A 17,135-nucleotide genomic window follows, 5' to 3' on the forward strand; every position below is an offset into this window, starting at 1 on the left:
CAAAAAGGAAAGTAGATTCTCCCCAAACTGAGGGTTAACAGTGTAATCCTGGGGTGGGCAATAATTTTTGTCTGGGGGCCATTTAAAAAATGTTTGAAGTAGCCACGGGCCACCCTGGAAGGGGTGGGGCCTAAACAGGAAGGGGCGGGGCTACCCCAGACCATGATTGGTTTGGGGGTGGGGGAGCCCCTTTAGCCCCTCCCCCTTCCCACTAGGCTCCCATGCCCTGGAAGAGGCTTGGCATGGTCCCTCACCCCCAAGCCAATCAGGGCCTAGGGACGGGGAGCGCGGGAAGCCTCCTCCCACCTTGTGAGGAGCATGTGGCACTTTGAAGTGCCCTGGGCTCCTTGCAGGGCCGGGGCAGGGCGAAGGAAGCTTTACGCAGCTCCCCCGCCCCCAGGCCCTGATTGGCCTAGGGACAGGGGAGCACACGAAGCCTCCTCCATTCTCCCCCCGCTCCCCTCTCGCCCTGCAAGCAGCGCACGGCACTTCAAAGTGCCATGTGCTCCTGGCGGGGTGGGAGGCTTTGGGCGCTCCCCCACCCCCAGGAGTTAATTGCCCTGGGGGCGGGGGAGCAGCAGGGCCTCCGCAGGCTGGATCCACCCGCTTGGTGGGCCAGATTCAGTTCGTGGAGGCCCTTTTGCCCACCCCGGGCACCAACAGTCACAAATTGTGCTCCTAATTTAGTTAGGGTTGGTCCTGCTTTGGGCAGGGGATTGGACTCGATGATCGCCCTGGGCTTCTATGATTCTCATCCCTCCACTGGTTATAAGAAGCTGGTAAAAGAAATCCCATAGCTCCCTCTATTGCATTCCTGTCTCTGGCTCCTAATCAGCAGATGGGTTGAGCAAAGTGAGAAGTTACTTAAAACTCTACTCATTTAACAGAATGTTCTTCTGGCCCCAAAAGAACAGCCATATTGTCAGGTCAATATTAGTTTGGATCTTTCCTTGAGTATCTAAAACTAAAGGGTTTATTCGAGAAGAAAAGAGAGTTGCTAAATAGTCAAAGCCATCAGATTCGTCCATCTGCCTTCAGAGACCATTATCAGCTGATTCCCAACCCTGATAGTGGCATCGGTGAGTTTCTTGGCTTGTAAAATCCCTCTGCAACACGCCCAAAATCTTAGATGGGTCTATCAGACCTTTGTTCAAAGTTTCAGTTTGTAGAGAAGTTACTCTAGCGGTGGGAAGTAGGACTGAAGACAAAATGGGAGTGATGCCACTGCCTTTTAATACCATTTGCCATGTGGCTTGTATGTACTTTCTCTGTACCAAACACAAGCTCATGGGCATGGAAAAGCATTTGGAATCTCCTACTGATAGGCATGACCCTACATGTCCTGCTGACTCATAGGCACAGCCCCTGGCTTCTCCCAATGAATTCATTGGATAGTAGATTGCCCTTGATGGGCCATCAAGCAGATGGGATAGTGCTGTTACCAATCTATCAGCCAGAAACACAGCACAGGTGTGAGATGTAGAAATATCACGTTTATATATCATCTTTGTATTGTGAGTTATAGATATAGACAAGATTATCACACTCAGCAAATCATATCTTTTCCACTAATATGTTCCATGGCATATCTCGTAAAATTCATTGCAATTTTGTAATATTGGTATCCATATTATAACTGTAACCCACATTCCATTTAGCCTTAAGGGGTCACAGGTGATTCTCTTTTGCTGTGTTACAGGACAGTCTCCCACTGACCATCATCACCTACGTGGGCCTGACCCTCTCCCTGCTGTGTCTCCTCCTCGCCATCCTCACCTTCGTCCTGTGTCGTTCCATCCGCAATGTCAGCACCTCCATCCACCTGCAGCTCTGCCTTTGCCTCTTCCTGGCCGACCTCCTCTTCCTCACCTTTGTAACCCACACCAGTAATCAGGTGCGTTATCCACTTTTGTTCTTAGCGTGGAATCAAGCTGTGTACGGATCCTCTGCCATCATTGCTAAAGTTCCCCTCGTCTGAGCACCTTTCTCTACCCTCAGCCGGAGGGTAACATTTATTCTTCTTTGAGTGATTGTCCATTCCACGTAGGTGTGCACACACCGCATACACGGATTAGCAAAAGATTTTCCTCAGCAGTACCTGTTGGGCTCGCAGGGGAGCCCCCTGGAGTGGCGCCAGAATATGCAAGCATATATACCCCTGTCGGCCCGCCACCCTCTCAGTTCCTTCTTACTGCCCATGACGGTTGTTGGACGTGCTTTGCTTGCTCTGCAAGTGCACCTTAGTGGTCTTCGTAGTTTAAATAGTTGTAGCTGTAGTTTCAGTTTCAGTTGTTGGTTAGTCACTAGTAGTGCAGATAGTTAGGGGTTCGCTTTCACATTCCCCTGTCCCTCGCGTGCCCAGGCACCAAGGTTTTAAGCTTTGCTCTAAGTGCCTTAAGCCCAGGCCCTGGGGTGACCTGCATGACGTGTGTCTCAAGTGCCTGGGAGAAGGGTCCCTGTCAGTCAACTGCAACATCTGTTGCAGTTTCAAACCCTGTGCCCAGAAGGAGAGGGACTAGCGACATAAGATTCTCCCGATGGAGTCAGCGCTTCACCCGGCACCGGCTGTGACTCGGCACCGGCTACTCAGAGTGTGCCAGCAGCGATACGGGAGATCCCAGGGCTGTCCAGGGCCTCTCCAGTGCCACGATGCTCTGCTGCTCGGCACCGTTCATAATCCCCAGTGCCACAGAAGAAATGGAGGTCCTGCAGGGGTAGGTCTCCATTGCAGCATGCACCTAGAGTGTGTCCCCAGATCCTCAGCTCCTGTGCCCTCCCGGCACCAGTTGAGCCCCACGTGGGACCCAAGCCCAGAGGATGAGCTGGCCTTTGACCTCGGATACATTCAAGGTGGCTGGGGAGCTCTTTGAACTGACTTCCTTCCCAGCCTCTTCTTCAAGCCTGGGGCACCATCAGGACCCTTGTGTGCCTCCCTGTACCAAGGCCCTGGTGGACAGAAGCCAGTCGGGCCCTGAGGGGACTTTGGCACCGACTCCTCCAGCAGTGGCACCAGCACCATTTCTGTTGCCACGTTTCATGGCAGTGACTGCTGCTGCTGAATGCCATACCAATTACTTCCACCGTGCAGTCGTCAAAGGTCACTCCAGGGCACATTAGGCCTCCTCCCTGGCCCAAGGCAAGCTCAAGGCTACGGACAGGCAGGCTCTCTGGTACCCCTTTCCAGCTCTGACCACCTCCACACCACCGTGGTCCATCTCAGAGTACTCCTCTAACTCGGACGCCGAGTCAGCCATCTGCAGGGTCACTCCTGGCACCGCTCCTTCTCCTGGCACTGCTCCTGGCACCAGAGCACTTCAGCCCAGCCTTTCCAGCCATCCTGGCCTCCCCAGTGATAGCCCCCAGTCCAGAGGCCTTTCTGGCCCCCCTGGGTGGATCACCAGGTCCAGGGACCCTCTTGTCTGATCTCTGCCTATTCAGGTCCTCAGGACCCCCATTTGCAACCTATCTTCGGACTGGAGACATGGTGTAATGGACCCAACCCCTCAGAAGAGTCAGGACATTGGCCTCTCAGGACTTGGAGTGCCAGGAGCTGGAGGAGTAGACGCTTCAAGAATCCTCCTCCTCATCCCCTGGGGAGGCATTGGCTGGGACGACACCATCCATGCCCTCCATGGACTTCTGGACCCACCAGAAGCTCTTGAAGCACTTGGGCCAGAGTCTGGGGGTTAAGGCAGAACAGGTCTCCAAGTAATCTGACCCTACAGTGGACATCCTTAATGTTGAGGCCCTATTTGGGGTAGCACTGCCCCTCAGTAAGCTGATGGCAAGATCACCATGTCTTTGTAGCAAACCTCCACCTTGATTCCACTAACTCCATAAGAGAAACCACTCTACGTCTTCGCCTGTCACCAGTTACCACCACCAGAAACTTCATGAGGCTTCTAGGCTTCATGGCAGTGTGCATATACTTAGTGCAGCCTGCCAGACTCAGACTTCTCCCTCTGCAGCTGTGACTCGACTGAGTGCACAAACCAGCCTGCCAGCCCATGGACATAGTGGTGACTGTCCCTGTGGATGTCATGAGTGAGCTCTGTCAACGGGCAGCTCCAGGAGGAGGCGGTCTGCGCCAGAGTCCCATTCACCAGGCCCCTGCTGTTGGTCCGATCCGTGACGGATGCCTCCAACATAAGATGAGGAGCCCACATCAGGGACGTGAGGGCGCAAGGTACGTGGCCCCCCTTGGAACTTTTCCTGCACATAAATGTCAGGGAGCTGAGGTGATTTGTCTGGTTTGTTGGATGTTCCTGCCCCAGTGGTGAAACAAGCGAGTTCTGGTCCTGTCCAACAACACTGCAGCCATATTTTATATCAACAGACAGGGTGGAGCTCGTTCCTTTCCCCTGTGCCAGGAAGGCCTCCTCCGAGGGGACTTCTGCATAGTGCACGCCATTCACCTCATGGCATCTTACCTTCTGGGGTCTCAGGGTTCCCTCGCAGACCAGCTCAGCAGATCGGACATGGAGCTTGAGTGGTCTCACAGAGTGGATGTGGCCTTAAGCATTTTCCACAGGTGAGGCTTTCCTCACGTAGGCCTTTTCGCAACCCGCAGCAACAGGAAGTGTCCCCAGTTTTGCTCCTTCATGAACCACATCTTGGGGCCTCTGGGGCACCCTCTCCTCATTCCCTGGCCCTCTGTCCTCCTGTGTACTTTCCCTCCCTTCCCCTGATCCAGAGGGTGATCCTGAGAGCGAGGTATCAGAGGGGTAGCCGTGTTAGTCTGAATCTGCAGAAGCGATGAGGAGTCCTGTGGCACCTTATAGACTAACTGAAGTGTAGGAGCATAAGCTTTCGTGGGCAAAGACCCACTTCGTCAGATGCATGTACATGCATCTGACGAAGTGGGTCTTTGCTCCTACACTTCAGTTAGTCTATAAGGTGCCACAGGACTCCTCATCGCTTCTGAGAGCGAGGGCGTTCAGGTCCTCCTTGATTCTAGAAGCGCCAGCTTGGCCCTGGCAAGGTTGGTTTGCGTCCCTCCTCAGTCTGTCAGTAGATCGACAAATAGCTCTGCCCTTGTACCCAGACCTGACAACGCAAGACCGTGGCGTGCTTCGTAGATGCCTGGCCTGGAAGCCCCCTGGTTGACAGGTTTAGAATGGCAGCACTCGGAGCAGGTTCAGAGGGTTCCATTGGGAAGTAGAAAACCCTCTACCAGAGCTGCATACATGACTAAATGGGAATGATGCTCCATGTGGGTGGGCCAGTGGGGCGTCCCCCCTATTCCTTATGTCCTTGACTATCTTTTAGACCATAGGACTCAGGGGCTGTCTTCATCATCAGTCAGGGTGCACCTAGCAGCCATCTCCACATTCCACTCCAATTTCCAGGGAGTCGGTTTTTGCAAATCCCCTGGTTCACTGTTTTCTGAAGGGGATGGACAGACTATACCTTCATGTGCACCAACCTCTTCTGCCCTGGGACCTCAGCCTGCTCCTTGCGAAGCTCACAGTTCCCACCTTTGAGCCACTGACAATGTGCTCATTATTACACCTCTCATGGAAGGTCTCCTTTTGGTAGCCATTACAGCCGCCATCCTGGATATTTGCAGGGCAGCCACCTGGTCTTTAGTTCATGCTTGTGCTAACCACTACAGGCCAGAGTGGCCAGAGATGGTGCAACTTTTGGAAGAACCGTATTGCAATTGATCTCTAGGCAGGCTCCGACCGCACCTCCAAACGTTCAGCTTTGGAATCACCTTCATGGAATGGACATGAGCAATTACTTGAAGAAGAAACGGTTACTTACCTTCTCTCGTAACTGTTGTTCTTCGAGAAGTGTTGCTCACGTCCATTCCAAATCCCACCCACCTCCCCTTCATCAGAGATTTATGGCAAGAAGGAACTGAGGGGGTGGCAGGCCGGCAGAGGTATATATGTATGTATATGCAGGTACCACTCCTGGGGGCTTCTCCGCCAGCCCAATGGGTACCGTTGAGGGAAAAACCTTCCGGCAATCCATGCATGCAGCGTGCACACACCTACATGGAATGGGCATGAGCAACACATCTCAAAGAACATAGTTACACGATGGTAAATAACCATATTTTCCATGCTGTCTAGTCACTCCGAAATAATTATTTACTTCCCTGCAAAAGAAATTTCTGTGGGTGAAACCAGTTTTTCCCTTTTCCTGGTGGGCTCAATCCTTCAGCATTCAGACAAAAGAACCCCTATTGCCAGAGTCAGTCCCCTGCCTGGGTGCTCTGTCCCCACATGGATGGGCAGATGCAAGACACCTGTACCCTGAATAGAGGTATAGAGAAGAGAAGCTACACCCTTCAGGTCTCTCCCTATTATGAGCATTGGGAACTTTTTTTAACTTCCTGCTCCCTTTCCTAAAATTCCTGACAGTATCCAACAATGTCCGTGGTTCATTTGGGAATGACCACTCCCAGAATCCATCTTTTCTGGGTGGAGATCAGGATGGGTCTGGACTCTTACGATTGAAAGGGACAGCCAACCTACCTTTCAACAAGTCCCCTGTAGACTGAAGAACATATTGTCTCTGGGAGACCTCTGTAACCAGAGGGATGTGTTAACCAAAAGCCCTAAGTGAGCCTCACAAAAGCTCCCCATCCCTCCAAATACAGTATTTCCTTCCCCCAGGTGGCTTGTGCGGTCACTGCTGGCCTCCTACACTACCTCTTCCTGGCCTGCTTCACCTGGATGTTCCTGGAGGGGCTGCACCTCTTCCTCACTGTCAGGAACCTGAAAGTGGTAAATTACACCAGCGCCAGCCGGTTCAAGAAGAGATACATGTACCCGTTCGGCTATGGATTCCCAGCCCTTATCGTGGCTATTTCTGCTGCAGTGAATTCTGATGGCTATGGAAGTACTAAACAGTAAGTGCTGGGTCTACCCCAAAGAGGAATCAGGATGTGACCCCCACCCCCCCATACTGGGTAACACCAAGTTTGAGTTTGGCTGATTCACTAGTAACCCCACCTGCAATTTTAACTGCCAAAGCTGGGACCTTTCCCCCATCATCAGTATCACTGAGTTTCCAAGAAGTGTAGTTAAAGTACACACTGGTAATTCGCCTCACAGTGCTCAGAGTCACTGTGATGATGAGGGTGAAGGCATAAACCAGCTTGACTCCAGATCCCTGGCTGTTTTTTGTGGTATAGGAAAATGATCTCAATGCTTTGTACAAAGTCCTGAGGATCCCCCTCAAATCTGCCAACCCCCTCAGTGCCCCCATCAGCCACGATCCTGAACTTCCGTATAATGGGATGCATCATCTCAGAGCAACATGGGACATAGCTGTCCAGACTCCGGTCTTTACTCTCTTTCTCCATATAGATGCTTAGTCCATGCCAGGTGCTGTAGTATCTGAGTGCTAGAGTTTTTACACTGGTGTAAATCAGGAGTAACCACACTGCTTTCCATATATTCCCTTTCTAATCAGAATCTGGTTCTGGAACACTCCAGAGCTTTTGAGCAATTCCCTTGTGAATCTGCTTCTCTATCCTGGCAGCCAAAATTAGTGAGAATTCTTGCTAATGTCACTGTCCCTCTACATCTCTCCTCCCTCTAGCTGCTGGCTCAACCTGGAGAAAGACTTTCACTGGAGCTTCCTGGGACCAGTGTGTGCCATAATTCTGGTGGGTACCTCACTGAACCACACAGCTGAATTCTTCTCACCCCTTGAATTCTGAGGACTCCAGTAGAACCAAGAGAAAAATGTCTCCCACTGAATTTAAGATGAAAAAGTTCTGTTAGCTCCCATCTCATGCGTCCCTCTTTGGTCAGTGCAGGATTTTCCCCTAATTCAATAATCTACTTTATATGGAGGTAGTGAGGACTAATGGGTAGGGAAGTAGGTTGTGAGTTAGGAGATCTGGGTGCTATTCCTTACTCTGCCACTGGCCTGCTATGTTAACTTGGGAAGTAGCTTCCCCACTCTGTACCTCTGTTTCTTCTCCCATCCAGTGTCCCATAGGCATGGAAAATATTAGTGTGTGCTCAGCTCCAATCAGCTCCTTCCCTTCATTCCAGCATCTCCTGCCTGCCATGATCATCTGTTCCAAGGCATGCAGGAGCCACTGGGGGGAGTGGGCAGAAGTGGATGGGGTGGGGACTTGGAGAAAGAGGTGCAGTGGAACATGGCTGGGGGCAGAGCAGGGGACTGAGCGACCCAGGGGAAGCCAGCTCCTATAGTCTTGCCTAATTATTTTGCAAACAAATGCTCCTTAACAGGGAATAAATTGCCAAGGGTGGTGGTGGAATCTCCCTCTCTGGAGATATTTAAGAACAGGTTAGATAGACATCTGTCAGGGATGGTATAGACGGAGCTTGGTCCTGCCTTGAGGGCGGGGGGCTGGACTCGATGACCTCTTGAGGTCCCTTCCAGTCCTATGATTCTATGATTCTATGATTCTAGGGGCTGCCCCACAAGCTAAATATAAGGGTATGTCTACACTACAGTGCTATTTCGAATTATCTTAATTCGAATTAAGCTAATTTGAATTAATGCATCTACACACAAAATCTATTTCGAAATAGCATTTTACTATTTTGAAATAGCGTGTCCACACTGAGTGGACCCTGAACCGAAGTTAAGGCTGGCCGGAACCAGTGCCAGCAGGGCATCAGGTTAGGACTTAGTGTGTGGGGCTGCTGCCTGAGGCTAACTGAGCTCCGTGCTTAAAGGGACCCTACCCCCACCCCGGACAGACAGTTCTCAGGGTTCCCCGCTTGCTTCTCTACTTCCATGAGAGACAGCAAAGCAGTCCTGTCTTGGAGTGCCCTGAGTGCCCACACTCGGGACACCACAGCACTCAGCCACATGGAGCTAGAGCTGCCCCTGGGCACGCCGGTGTGTCTCGTGGGGTCGTTGCCATCAGCCCAGCTGCACTTGCTGCAGGCTGCCATCCGGGGTATTTATCGGGAGGCTGTCAGGATCCAGGAGGCCCTGTGGGAGAGTGTCCACCCCGAGGAGCCCTCAGAGCTACCCTGGTCCTCCCCACCAGGGGCTTGTGCCCCATTCCTCCCGCACGTCCTTCCACTTACCCCTCCCTAGCCCCCCTTCCTGATGTCAAACAAAAGACACGTATATTCAAAAATAGAAACTGGGTTTATTGAACAAAACTGGATGCGGGGGATGAACCTCTGGGGAGACTTGGGAAAGGAAGTGGGAGGTGGAAAAGAGAGGGTGGGAGAGGGGAGGGGAAAACCTGGGAGGAGGGAGCTAGAAGGGGGAAGCAAGGGGAAGAAGGGTGAGGGGTAGCTCAGGGCCCAGGGTTGGGGTGTCTCGCCGGACCTACTTGATTTTCATGGAAAACTTGCTCCTGGGTTTGCATGTGGCCTTTGGTGGCCAGGCTGGCAGCTATCCTGCCATAGACAGCCACGTTCTTCCGTCTAGTGCAGAGATCATGGATGTTGGGGGGCATCCCCCCCAAACCTGAATAAGGTCCATGATCTCCACCCTGGACCAGGAAGGTACCTGCCTTCCCCAGCCCTTGTCAGGCTCCTGGGAGCTGGCAGACTGCTCCTGGGGAGCAGTGGAGGGCTGGCTGCCAGTGGCTTGCTGGCTCATGTTTTGGGGCCACTGGGTCAGGGGTCCCGGTGGCCACTGCTGGCTCTGGGCTGGTAGTCTTGGAGCTGGCACAGGCACTGTGGCCAGGGTCTACCCCTTTAATGGCTCCAGAGCTTGGGGAGAGGAGAATAAGTTTTCCTGGTTGTGCCCAGAGTGGCCACCAGGGCTCCCTGGAAAAGGCTGGAGGCCCCCTATTTCGAATTAAGTATCTATACAGCACTTAATTCGAAATAGCTATTTCAAATTTGGCATTACTCCTCGTAGAATGAGGTTTACCAAATTTGAATTAAGCGCTCTGCTATTTCAAATTAATTTTGAACTAGCGGTTTGCATGTATGGACGCTATTAAAGTTAATTCGAAATAATGGGTGTTATTTCAAATTAACTTTGCAGTGTAGACATACCCTGAGTCAACAGTGTGGCACCATTGCAAAAAAAGCAGACATCACTCTGGGATGCATTAGCAGGAATGTTGTGAGCAAGACACCAGAAGTAATTCTTCTGCTCTACTCTGAGCTGATTAGGCCTCAACTGGAGTACCGTGTCCTGTTCTGGGCACTGCATTTCAGGAAAGATGAGTAGAAATTGGAGAAGGTCCGGAGAAGAGCAGAAAATTATTAAAGATCTAACAAACATGACCCATGGGGGAAGATTGAAAGAAATGGGTTTCTTTAGTTTGGAAAAGAGAAGACTGGGGCTATGTCTACACTATGGGGTTTTTCTGGGATACCAGAGGTATCCTGGAAAAACTCGGCCACGTCCAGAGACCGCGTCTGCTCTTCTGCTTTTTTTTTTTTTTGCAGCAGAGCAGACATGCTCTTTCAGAAGCCCTGTCTTCCTCCTTTAATGAGGAAGAAGGGCTCTTCCAAAAGAGGAGGTTTTTCCGAAATTTGTCCCAGTGTAGACGGGCCAAATTTCAGAAAAGTCTCTTCTGAAAAAACTATCGGAAAAAAATACGCAAATTGCGGAGCACTCTGCAATTTGCGTACCTTCGGAATTGCAAATGCTGCGGGGGATTTCAATATCCCCTGTGGCATTTGCATGAACATGGCTGCTGCTTTTTTCTGGCTCGGGGTTTTGCCGGAGAAAAGCGCCAGTCTAGATGGGATCTTGCAGGAAATAAGCCCTTTTCCGGAAGATCCCTTATTCCTACTTGAAAGTTATTTACCAGGCAGTTATTTACCTACCTTGAAAGCGGCAGCCATGTTCATGCAAATGCCGCGGGGGATATTTAAATCCCCCGCGGCATTTGCAATTCCGAAGTGTCTCATTAGCATCCCTTTTCTGGAAAAGGGTGCCAATGTAGACACAGCCAAAGGGTATTACAAGGAGGAGGAAGAAAAATTGTTCTCCTTGGCCTCTGATAATAGGACAAGAAGCAATGGGTTTAAATTGCAGCAAGGGAGGTTTAGGTTGGACATTAGGAAAAAGTTCCTAACTGTCAGGGTGGTTAAACACTGGAATAAATTGCCTAGGGATGTTGAGGAATCTCCAGCATTGGAGATTTTTAAGAGCAGGTTAGACAAACACCTGTCAGGGATGATCTATATGGCGGCTGATCCTATCATGAGTGCAGGAGACTGATCTAGATGACCTCTCATGGTCCCTTCCTGTTCTAGAATACTAGATTTCTAGGCATGAGTACAGAACCCACTGCAGTCCCTAGGGCTACATCTACACTGGCCCCTTTTCCGGAAGGGGCATGTAAATTTCATGAGTCGTCGTAGGGAAATGCGCGGGGGATTTAAATATCCCCCGGGCATTTAAATAAAAATGTCCGCCGCTTTTTTCCGGCTTTTAAAAAAGCCGGAAAAGAGCGTCTACACTGGCCCCGATCCTCCGGAAAAAGCGCCCTTTTCCGGAGGCTCTTATTCCTACTTTGAATAGGAATACTTTGAAGTAGGAATAAGAGCCTCCGGAAAAGGGCGCTTTTTCCGGAGGATCGGGGCCAGTGTAGACGCTCTTTTCCGGCTTTTTTAAAAGCCGGAAAAAAGCGGCGGACATTTTTATTTAAATGCCGCGGGGGATATTTAAATCCCCCGCGATTTCCCTACGACGACTCATGAAATTTACATGCCCCTTCCGGAAAAGGGGCCAGTGTAGACGAGCCCTTTAGGTGTTCCTACAATAGGATTAATGATAACTATGGCAGTACTCCTGCAATGCTGCCACCTCCGCTGGAATGAGAACAGTTTTGTCCCTTGCCTTGTCCAGCCTGCCTGGTAACTAACCCAAGTGATGGGATAAGGGGAGGTGGCTGCAACATGGGGAGTTTGAGGATGGAAGAGTGCACATGGTGCATGACTGAAAGGCAGCAAATGTCCTTGGAGATTCCTCCCCATCTCAGGCAGCAGGCTAAGAATTAATTTCAGCCTCAGAATGGAAGGGAATACTCTACAGACAAGATCTAGGAGCTGTGAGCACAGGGCTCTGAATCTGGAATAACTGTAGACGTCAGGGGAGTCAATAGAGTCACTCCAGATTCAGATAGGAACGGGATGTGGCCCTCTGGCTGTATGATCACATGGGAGGCACTGCAGCTCTGCCTGTACCAACAGTTCCCTGCATGGCATGGGATCTGACAGGGAATGGTACCTAACCCACTTTGATGAGCAGTCACTGGTCGGCACCAGTCTGATCCCATAGGATTGTTCTGTGTCTCAGCCAGAGAGACTGGCCTTGGCTAGCATGTTTTACAAGGGATATTTCATGTTTCTCCACAGATAAATTTAACTTTTTTTATTGTAATTCTCTGGATCCTGAGAGACAAACTCTCCTCCCTTAATGAAGACGTGTCCACTCTCAAAGACACCAGGTAGGAGCACTAATCTGCTAGAAGGGCCTAGTAAGCCATATGGGAATTTCTGTGGGATTCCCCACATACTGCTGCTACCACACCATCGGATGACTTGCCCCTGTAGGGTTTCCAGGTTATCTTGGTGACCTTCTGCCTATGAGACGGTAACAGTCTCACCACTAAGCCCTAACTCATGCCAGCAGTCCCTTACTCCTGAGTCCTGATGTTGTCGGTGGGACCATCTGCCAAACTAAGGACAATTTGCATGGATGCAGTATCGGCCCTTAAATAGACACAGCACAGCCAGGGTGGCAAAGGTAGAGTCAAGTTTGGGGAGAGGAGATGTCTGCACCAGTAAAGGATCATATGGGACACATCTTTCTGCCATGTGCAGCATGTTGGTCCCTGGCTGGATTGAGATGAGAGTTGCAGTCTGTTCCAAAGCCCACTGAAGCCAGGGTACGGAAGAGCCTGCTAGATCTGGGAAGCTCTTGCAGTCAGTCCCGTGGCATGTTCAGATTGTGGGCATGCAAACTGTCTTCAAAGCAGTTCATTATGGAATCTGTTTGTTAGAGAGGAACAAGATCCGGGCCTCCAGCTGGGAGTCCTGGAAGGAGACATGAGAGGAGGAAAGGATTTTGGGGCCAGACCAGAATGTTGGTGCTTCAAAAAGCCATGGGCTGTGTCTACATTGGCAAGATTTTGCACAAAAGCGGGCGCTTTTGCGCAAAATCTTGCCGCCTGTCTACATTGGCCGCAAGTATTTGCGCAAGAACACTGATGTTGTAATGTACAAAATCTGTGCTTCTTGCGCAAATACACTGATGCTCCCGCTCAGGGATAAGTCCTCTTGCACAAGTGTTCTTGTGCAAGAGGCCAGTGTAGACAGGTAACATCAATTTCTTGCGCAAGAAAGCCCGATGGCTAAAATGGCCATCGGAGCTTTCTTGCACAAGAGAGCATCTACACTGGCACGGATGCTTTTGCGCAAAAGCAAATCTGTTGCACAAAGGCACATGCCAGTATAGATGCTCTTTCACAAATACTTTTAATGGAAAAAATCTTCCGTTAAAAGTATTTGTGCAAAATCATACCAGTGTAGACGCAGCCATGGTGTCTAGAATCACTTTGTGCATGTGCCTAGTGCTGTATAAGGAGAAATGCAAGTCTGTGCTGATATTCAGACCTGGCATCCATGGCTCTAAGGACGCCATGTGCTACTTATGGAGGAAATTCATCTCAGTTTCCCTGGGGCTGCGGAGGGGTAAAGCGCCATCAATCGAAGCAGACAAGTCTGGTTTCCTGCAGCTCTGTAACAACTTCTCTATTTGTGGAACAACACAAATGGGTTCCCAAGAGCCCAGTCTCCTGATCCCACTTGATTGTCACGTTGGCAGCGCCTGACGTGAAGGGTTTAAAAACAAAGCAGTAATAAGAGGTTGAACCATTTGCTGTGGAAGAGCCTCCTCTCCGAGAGAAGCTGGGGGTGGGGAGATGCTTGGCCATAACACTGTATTTAGGATTCATAAGAATAAGTTGCCATTGTGTTCATCTTGACAGTAACCCTATGGCACAGTAAAGCAGGTGCCAGCAGTTTCACCCCACACTGCTCAGAGCCCCCGGACTCAGTCGCTCACCGTTGGGCTGTTATAATGGGATCTCTCTGTCTGCTTTTCTCCAGAGTACTGACTTTTAAAGCTGTCGCCCAGGTATTCATTCTGGGCTGCACCTGGAGTCTTGGTCTCTTGCAAATCGGCTCAGCAAAAATGGTCATGGCGTATTTATTCACCATCGTCAACAGCCTGCAGGGAGTCTTCATCTTCCTAGTGCACTGTCTCCTCAACCGCCAGGTAATACCCCACGACGTGTCATCAGCCACCTAGTGACTTCATGGGCTTAGCAGTGGCCTGGCGTGAGGCAGTAAGTTACATGATGGCCATGTCCCTTATTCTGCAGGTGAGAGAGGAGTACAGGAGATGGATTTCAAGCACAAGAAAACCCAGCCCCACAACTCAGACTTTTAGTCTCTCCACACCCGCTGTCTCTTCCAGCCCCAAGATGGTAAGAGAGCTGCTGTTCTGTTCCAATACCCGAATCCAAAGGTGCACCTGTCTGGGTCTGTTGTAGCTCTGGGGGTGCCTCATCCCGGGTGACATGTTCGTTTTAATCTGGGGCTGTGGGTCCTCTTTTTGGTCTGGGCCCACTGACCCAAAGAAAAAACCTTCTGGAGCTACACACCCATAAGACGCAGCTCCTCTCAAAGTAAAGCAAAACAAAACAACCCCTCACTGGCCTGGCCCCTGAGAAACAAAACAAAAGACACACTCTGGGCACCAGGGCTCCCTCATGTTCCAAACCTGTGGGGCCAGATTTGGCCCCCGGCATCCCACAATCTGGTCCGCAGTGAGGCTCTGGGCTTCCCTTCCCCCCACAGCAGGGCAAGCCAATGCTCCAGGGAGGTGCCAAGGCAGGGAGACTTGCAGGGGGCTAGAGCACTAGTGCCGCCTCGCCCTGGGCCAAATCCAGCCGGTGGGCTCTAAATTCCCCATCCCTCTTTTAATCCATCTGAGATCAAGGGGGAATCCCAGTGTGATGGGTTTCCCTCCCCATCCTCCCACTCCGGTGCCACTTGGAACTGGGATACCACTAAGCCTGTCTATCCCACCCGGGGTTCCCCTTACTCTGTGCTGGTTGGGAAAGCCACACGCACAGGTTGAAACACACCCAGCTGCTTTTATCTTCACACCGATGCTGAGATCAGCTCTGCATGGGAGAGTTGAGCAAGTGCACAACCCCTCTGGAGTGTAAACCCAAAATTGTATCATCTTGAGCTGCACAGAGAACTCTCCTGCGTAAGCTCGTAACGACCTCCTTCTCACTCAGTGTGCACAGGGACGTGCAAAGCCTTCTGCCCCAAGCCAGAGTTCCACACTGGCTTTAGAGACAAGCCGAAACAGGTTAATTAACTACAAATGTAGATTTTAAGTGATAGCAAACAGATCAAAGCAGATTACTTTAGTAAATAAACAAAAACAGCAAACTGCGCTTAACTCACTAGATAGGCAGGTGTCGCTCTAACAGAAGGCTCAGATACACTCAATAAAGCCACACAGGGTGCATAAATATAAGAGGTTTTATTGCCAGGGCATATTACACCTCACAGCCTTCACGCATTACTAAATATGTGCTTTTCACTGTGGAGAAGCAAGCAATTAAGCAAGCAAGCTAGCAGGCAAGCAAGAATCCAATGCTTACGCCCCTTCTGCTACAGACAGTCCCGGACCCTCCATCCGTGCTCTCGAGGGCTAGTAGCGGGGGCTGCTCCAGCATGGGGAGTCCTTGGGCACTCACACAGCCTAGATCCACAGGTGAGACTGTTTGCCCAATCAGTGCCTTTCGGTCATCTTATAATTATTCCTGTTTTAGGGGCATAAACCTCCCCAAGCAGATTCTGACAGGAAACACCACCGCTATCTAATTCTCATACATCATGTCCTTGGGCCTAATTATCTCACAACTTGTTTACGCAACTAAGGAGGCTTTGGGCCAGCTCATCACCGCTGACTCTAGCCAGGCTGTCTGTGATAAGGTGCATGGGTAACTGGTGGTCAGCCCTGACAGCAGGGTATAAATTAGCAAATTCTAACCCTGAGTGTGCATCTATGCTGTCCCCTTCCCTCGAAGTAAGCTACTTACTGTGTACTTGTTTTGCTGGCAGGTGAGTTGGGAAGACCCCGTCTCCACCTTACCTTCATGAAACCATCACATCTCCAACAAACCATGCTCATCAGGCAGCTGGCTTTGCTGTGCCTGTAGGGTTGGTGCTTCAGCTGCCATTCTTCATTACAGCTACCAACAAAACCTGGAGGGGCAAGCAGAATTGGACCAAATCTTCTCTCAAATCCACAATCCCTATTGAATTCAGAGGCTACTGTAGCTGGGTGTCTCTCCCAGATTTAAAGGGCCAGCTTGCAGATCCAGTAGTTGTTTCGTAGCAGAAGCACCCCATGGTGTGGGAGGCGACTTGCAGAGCCCTTGTACGCTATGTGTGTGAGCTCATTCTGCTGTTGCACCGTGATGTGTAAACAATAAAATAACCTGCTTATGGACCTGGGTTGCTTCTTTGGTCTGAGTTTTGCTATCATGTTCTGTCTGTCCTAGAAACCTAGTCCTCATGTCTCCTTATGCCAATCTGGCAGTGCAAAGGGGCTTCAAAGTGGGCAGAAATGGCCTTGTGATTAGCCCTCCCATGGGTGGAGGGGGGGGGTCCTTCTTGGCTGCTGTAGAACTGGCATAAAATCTCTACATTAGCCCTGCTCCCAACACCTGGCACGGGGTGGTGACTGGTGGGGAGGAAGTGAAGCTAAGGGCATGGTAGAAGCACAATGCTTCATGGCTATGGTCTGCTTGCTAAGGCCCATAAAGATCCTTGGAAACGTGCTTGTCTAAACCACCTGAGGTCCTGGCCCATAGTAGACTTGTCACTGCGCCAGCACTGACATTGGCCATTCAATGCTCCATTTTTTTAAAAAGAACCTTTGTTCTCAAACCGTGTGTTTCCCACAACACTATGAAATTCAGTGATGTCATTTTCCATGAGAAACTTCTCCAAACTGAGTGCAGTGACTGTGTGAGGCCATTTCTGTTTGTTGGTATTTAGTTACATTCTCTGATTCCTGGCACATACAGTCCCACTGGACTTGGTGCTGTACATACACAGAATAAGAGGCAGTCCCTGACCCAAAGAGCTTACAAGCTTAGTAGAGCAGATGGACACAAG

The 17,135-nt window shown here is 50.6% G+C and overlaps 1 protein-coding gene across 2 annotated transcripts in view; it reads left to right on the top strand.

Annotated features, from left to right (window-relative positions):
- LOC102443928 (adhesion G protein-coupled receptor E1-like) overlaps nucleotides 1-16,462 on the top strand; it is a 55,928-nt gene extending 39,466 nt beyond the window's left edge. For both annotated transcript variants that reach the window (XM_075902181.2, XM_075902183.2), the window contains exons 11-17: nucleotides 1,700-1,894; nucleotides 6,627-6,862; nucleotides 7,558-7,624; nucleotides 12,282-12,373; nucleotides 14,037-14,205; nucleotides 14,312-14,416; nucleotides 16,074-16,462. In XM_075902181.2, coding sequence (XP_075758296.2) covers nucleotides 1,700-1,894; nucleotides 6,627-6,862; nucleotides 7,558-7,624; nucleotides 12,282-12,373; nucleotides 14,037-14,205; nucleotides 14,312-14,416; nucleotides 16,074-16,112 — 903 coding nt within the window. In that variant the 3' untranslated portion in view covers nucleotides 16,113-16,462. The remainder of the gene's footprint in view (nucleotides 1-1,699; nucleotides 1,895-6,626; nucleotides 6,863-7,557; nucleotides 7,625-12,281; nucleotides 12,374-14,036; nucleotides 14,206-14,311; nucleotides 14,417-16,073) is intronic.
- The last annotated feature ends 673 nt before the right edge of the window (nucleotides 16,463-17,135 follow it).

This window comes from Pelodiscus sinensis, chromosome 31, assembly GCF_052426305.1.
Source record: "Pelodiscus sinensis isolate ZL-2025 chromosome 31, ASM5242630v1, whole genome shotgun sequence".
In the NCBI taxonomy this organism is placed as follows: Eukaryota; Metazoa; Chordata; order Testudines; family Trionychidae; genus Pelodiscus; species Pelodiscus sinensis.